This window comes from Azolla caroliniana, unplaced genomic scaffold (genome assembly GCF_043228905.1).
Source record: "Azolla caroliniana isolate FFs.n. ecotype wild unplaced genomic scaffold, voAzoCaro1.0.p SCAF_10, whole genome shotgun sequence".
Classification (NCBI taxonomy): domain Eukaryota; kingdom Viridiplantae; phylum Streptophyta; class Polypodiopsida; order Salviniales; family Salviniaceae; genus Azolla; species Azolla caroliniana.
Genome location: NW_028230445.1, coordinates 5825460 through 5831465, shown reverse-complemented (window position 1 = coordinate 5831465; position 6006 = coordinate 5825460). Strand labels below are relative to the sequence as shown.

General features: G+C 36.9%; 1 protein-coding gene across 1 annotated transcript; it reads left to right on the top strand.

Annotated features, from left to right (window-relative positions):
• The first annotated feature begins 391 nt into the window (after window positions 1-391).
• On the top strand, window positions 392-5665 carry LOC147858847 (pyrophosphate--fructose 6-phosphate 1-phosphotransferase subunit beta 1-like). Its single transcript, XM_087325761.1, has 16 exons — window positions 392-574; window positions 906-1066; window positions 1595-1717; window positions 1811-1864; window positions 2501-2607; window positions 2720-2825; window positions 2933-2996; window positions 3121-3209; window positions 3361-3492; window positions 3590-3760; window positions 3856-3971; window positions 4272-4383; window positions 4494-4578; window positions 4680-4724; window positions 5042-5110; window positions 5209-5665. The coding sequence occupies exons 2-16, from the start codon at window positions 1046-1048 to the stop codon at window positions 5298-5300; spliced, it is 1386 nt and encodes a 461-aa protein (XP_087181887.1). The 5' UTR covers window positions 392-574; window positions 906-1045; the 3' UTR covers window positions 5301-5665.
• The last annotated feature ends 341 nt before the right edge of the window (window positions 5666-6006 follow it).

Here is a 6006-nt window from a genome sequence, read left to right as displayed (position 1 = left end):
AATAAAGAAATGAGCTAATAATAAATAAATAAATGAGTTAATACATAAATAAATAAATAAACGAGTTAATAAATAAATAAATAATAAATAAATAAATGAGCTAATAATAATAACCTTATCTTCTTCTTCTTCTTCTTCTTCACATTCCTTCTGTCTCTGTCTCTGCCTGTCCCACCTCTAGGGTTAAGCCCCACCTCTCTCTCTCTCTCTCTCAAGCAGTGGTATCAACGCAAGTACTGTGCTTGTTCTCGACTCACGATCTTCTGTGCAGCACGCAGACACAGACGATTAAGACATTGCTCGTTCATCCTTTTCTTGTGGCATCCATCCTTCCCATAAGAGATCGATCGGTCTGCTGCTGCTGGTCAAGAAAAATGACTGGGCTTGTTGTCGTTGCCAATGGAGGAGGCTCCGCCGTGGCGGGGGCCGACAAAACGAGGGCTGTGAAGGACACCTCTGCATACAGCATCGTCCAGTCTGCGCGCTTAGACCACGCACCTCCCTTTGCCTACTGTGCTCCTCAATCCCTTCCATGTCCTGCATGGACCGCCTTCTTCTTCTGCTGGAAGCCCTGGTTTCTATCTCTCTCTCTCTCTTTCCTCTCATGCGCGCTTAACATATTTGTTCTATCCCCCCCCCCCCCCCCCCCCCCCCCTTTCCAATTTGTACATTAAAAGACTAAATTTCTCCCCTCTTTGATTTGGACACTTTTAAGGATTTGGCTTGACTTGGGAATCATCAAGAATTGTTTGGGAAAATTGTGTCTCTATATCTTGATTGATAAATTAGGCGGGAATTTTTCATTCTGTTCTCTATCTCTTGTCATTCCAAATTTGCAGATTTTATTCAGTTCATTTTTAATTTAATTTTATCATATATGTATGCTCAGCCTTGTGTGATTGCAGAGGATATTGCAAAGCTCTTTCCGAATCCTGTACGGTCAACCATCTGTACAGCTAATCCCTAGTGAGTCTGGAGGTTTACCAGAGGCCAAATTGAAGATAGGCGTGGTGCTATCTGGAGGACAGGACACCCGGCGGACACAATGTCATCGCAGGGATATATGGTATTTAATATCTACATGATCCTCTTACCCTTTAATGCAACCAAAATAGCATGTACCCTCAGCTGCACACACAAATATCTTTCAAGGAGCTGGGTTCTCTATAAGATTTTAGATAAAGCCTAGTGTTGATTGGTTTTATAAAAGTATGTGCTGAAATGGAAGCCAAGATTTTCTTCGGCTTTATGACATGTCTCTGCTCCTAAACCTTCTGATCTCTTACATCTGGACCATCCTAAATAGTAATGTTCTTATTCTTGTGTTTTAACCACCAGATCATTTCACAGACTTAGGGTCCAACGTAGCCAAATTTAGCTATGCTGTCGAGAACCAAGAAAATACCCTGAAATTCAAGTAGTCGTCAATGTGCTCAATGTAGACCATGTATAGCAGTGAAGTGTTTTTAAATACTGGCTGCGTAGTTTGGTCATGAATATGTCTTGATTATATCCACACAATAGAATTTTGTCATTGAATGAACTATCCATTTAAAATTGTTGTTAAGCGGTCAATGTTCATTTGTATTTGCAGATTATCTCCAGGATCATGCAAAAGGCAGCCAATTGCTGGGGATTCAAAGGTGGCCCTGCTGGAATAATGAAGTGCAAATTTGTTGAGATTACTGAGGAATTCTTATATCCTTATCGGAATCAGGTTTCTAGAATTCTTTTATGATTGCAAGATTTTAGAATCATGTTGAGATGCATGGAATTTGGATATTTATATAGCATCATTTTTTGATCGCAGGGTGGTTTTGACATCATTTGTAGTGGAAGGGATAAGATTGAAACACCTGAGCAGGTTTCTTTCTGAGTCTTGAAGTTTATCTCATGCTAAGAGTTAAATGTATCTTGCATTTATGCATAATAAGTGGTTATATATAACCTGATAATGCTGTTTTATTATATAGATATGATGCGTAATTTGCACGATAAGCTTTTTTGTCACCTGTTTACCTGGCACAATTTGCAGAAATCCTCTCCATACTCTATGTGCTTGTTTTCTCTGGCACAATTGACAAGGCATATGTCTCACACAAACATCTATATCAATTGTTAACCAAAACTTACCTTTTGTATTTTGATCGTGAAGCTCATTCATAAAGGACATGGTACCATTGTGTTTGCAAGTTTCTGATTTTCAGCAAATAAATTGTGTGTTTCCTACTGAGACCAGTTGAAACAAGCCGAGGAAATGTTCAGTTCATGAAACTTGATTTACCTGGACTCTATGCTGTATATCATTGTTTCCCATAGCGCTGTGTATGAGTCATATGCCTTATGTAAACATCTACATGTATATAGTTAACCAAGACTTATCTTTTATACGTTACTTTCTTAGCTCATATTCTAGGTATACATGCTACCATGGTATTTACTATATTGGTATTTCCTGAAAATGCATTGCTGTAAGATGTATGTGTTGTGTCATATATAGTTCAAACAAGCAGAGGAAACGGCTATAAAACTTGATTTACATGGACTTGTGGTTATCGGTGGAGATGATTCTAATACAAATGCATGTCTCCTAGGAGAATATTTCAGGTTCTCTATATTGCCTCAATAAATAATGGTCAACTTTAAGAGATTTGTGATTCAATGATGATCATGGTGACTTATGATATTAATTCCACTGTGGTTCAATGATGTGCCATAGAGGCAAGAAGATAAAAACACAAGTTATTGGATGTCCTAAAACAATTGATGGTGATCTGAAGAGCAAAGAAGTTCCAACAAGCTTTGGTTTTGATACCGCATGCAAGGTATAAATCTTGGTGTTCATAAATTTTTATGGACTAACTTCTGCTGCAAAAGTATACGGTCTTTTCAATGTTTTTTAACATATTTCCATCGATTCTACTCGCATTAGATATATTCTGAGATGATTGGAAACGTCATGGTGGATGCTCGTTCAACAAAAAAATATTATCACTGTAGGTCTTTGTTATCTTAGATAAAGTGGATTTGTTGAATGAAATTTGCTTTATCTTATGATGGAGTTCCTTCTACCTATCTTCTACTGAAGCTTTTACATCTGTATTGCATCTCTACTTTAAGTTGTGCGGCTAATGGGAAGAGCTGCATCCCATATCACATTAGAATGTGCCTTGCAAACACATCCAAACATTGCCATCATCGGCGAAGAGGTATCTTGTAACACTATTAACTATTTCAGCATCAAATAGCATTATCTATCTGCTAGAATGTTTGTCACTTTAATTAGAAATCAAAGACTATGAATCAATGTGGTCGTTTAATGACTTTTCTTTCTGAAAATTCCATATACATTTCTGACAGGTGGCTCTTCATCAACAGACACTAAAACAGGTGACTGGACATATTACTGATGTTATAATAAAACGTGCAGAGCATGGGAAAAACTATGGCGTGGTACTTATACCTGAAGGACTGATTGATTTTATCCCAGAGGCAAGAGCTTACATTAATTTTTTAGGTTGATTTACACATTGTTTTGTCGTCAATTTTACTCAAAACCAAAAACTTGATTGATCATTCACATCTACAGGTTCAGCAACTCATTTCAGAGCTGAATGAAATTCTAGCTCATGGTGGTGTTGATGAGAACGGTCATTGGAAAACTAAGCTCCAACCACAATCTCGTGATCTTTTTGATTTCCTGCCTTCTGATATTCAGGACCAATTATTGTTGGAGAGAGATCCTCATGGCAATGTTCAGGTTTGTTTTGTCTCTAGAATGCCATTTTGTTTCATATTTGGAGTAAAAAACTAAATGGGCTGAATATAAGTATCAATCTTCTACTGGTCATGAAGGTTGCAAAAATTGAGACGGAAAAGATGCTTATAAGCATGGTTGAAACAGAGCTAACAAAACGCAAAACGGCTGGATTGTACTCTGGAAACTTCAAGGGCCAATCACATTTCTTTGGGTATGGGTTTGAGTCCACTCTCATATTGCATACGGCATGTATAAATGTGCTTGGCTTTAACTGTGCATATATAAGATGTAGAAGGAATGCTTGGGGTTTCTTTGGCCCTGGATGCGATTATTTAAAATCTTTATTTGGTGATTATATGCAAGTAAATGCTAGGTTAGATGAAACGTTCTCATATCCAGTCATATAAAAAAACCTGAAGTTACAATATACATGTATAAACAAGGAACATAATATAATTAGGAAACAATGAAGTGTGTTGTCACTAAATGTTTGGAGCACCAATTTCTGCAGATATGAGGGAAGATGTGGCATGCCAACAAACTTTGATGCAACATATTGTTATGCCTTGGGCTATACTGCTGGTGCTCTTCTACATGCTGGTGAAACGGGACTTATTGCATCAGTTTGTGCCTTGCATCCTTCTACTCTGTATTATGCTTATCTATGCTACATAATCTTAAGGTGTTTATGCTTCAACATTGGAAGACTTCATTTAAATATATTTCTATATAGGTGGGTAATCTGACACAACTGGCAAAGGACTGGACTGTTGGAGGCACAGCTCTAACTCAGCTTATGGATGTTGAAAGAAGAAAAGGTATATAAAAGGTTATTTTCATATGTTTGAATAGGATTTATGACAAGGAATTTCTATTGAAGTAATGTTTATGATCAAATTTTATATGTTTAATGGATCAGGCAAAAATAAGCCAGTCATTAAGAAGGCAATGGTTGAACTTGATGGTATGTGTACTTTTCTGGTTTTCTCGGTATTATCTGTTCTGGAAACCTCTGTCACTTCACTTTTCAAAGTGATTTTGTTTGCACGAAATGAAATTCAAGTCTCATCATTTACACCTAGAAAGGCATGAACACTATTAGTCATGTGCAAATGCTATAGCCATTTGCTTGTAGAGAGGTTGTAGTTTAGAATGTGGTATGTATAAAATGAAGCCACAGTGTTTCTGCATTGCACAAATGTATGGCCATTTACTTGACGAGATTCTATATTTGGAATGTTGTAAATATACAATGAAATCGCAATGTATCTGAAATGCCAGGTGCTCCATTCAAAAAATTTGCTTCTGTACGAGAAGTATGGGCAATCGAAGACCGATTTTGCAGTCCAGGTTTTTAAACACTCATAACAATTCTTACCATCAATCAACTTCTTTCAAAATGGTATTTCTTCAGAAAATTAATTACAAGGTTTTTTTTCCTGCTTCAGGTCCCATTCAATTTGCTGGCCCAAATTCAGATAATACAAACTATACCCTATTGCTAGAGCAAGGTGTCCAAATCTCCTTGTGCAATTGTTAGTGATTTTCCATTAGCAATTTGAGGCTTTTCCAACTCCAATAAGAATTTTTTAGGAGAGACCAGGAATAATGGAGACCACCACTACGAAATTGTAGAAACAATCCAATAAATATAATTTATCCACCTTTTTTTTGTATCAATTGTGTGGTCACTTCCATATGCTTGGAAGGAAAGCTTTAGCAATCGGTGATTGAGAAAAGCTATCATTAGGTTTAGGATAGAGGATCATATAGGTCAGTTCTGAACATGATTAAAATAGTGTCGATGTTCTCGAATTGTATGGGCCTTGTTCTCATTAATTTGAATTATTTTTGGATTGTTATGTTTTGCTCTTATGCAAGGAAAGATCGAATCGTTTTTAAACAGTTGCATGAGTTTTGATGTTAAACAATGGGAGTGAGTTAATTAGAATGATGAATGATGACCAAGAGTTTTGATAATGATAATAGCTTGTTGCTTCTTTTCAATGTGATTCAATGTGAGTAATAAGTCAAACCGAACTGGGCATTTTGAGGTTGGCCTGAAACAGTTGAGCTGATGATATTGTGGTGTGCATGTCCTTTATGCCACCCTTTTAGCATGTCACCCTTTTTAGGATGCATGTACCTAAGCTGACCCACCCTTTTTAGCTAAGCCAACCCAAATAGGTACCTTTGTATCAACTATAAATTGAGTAAGAAGTAAGAAGCTAACTAGGTTGGTTTTT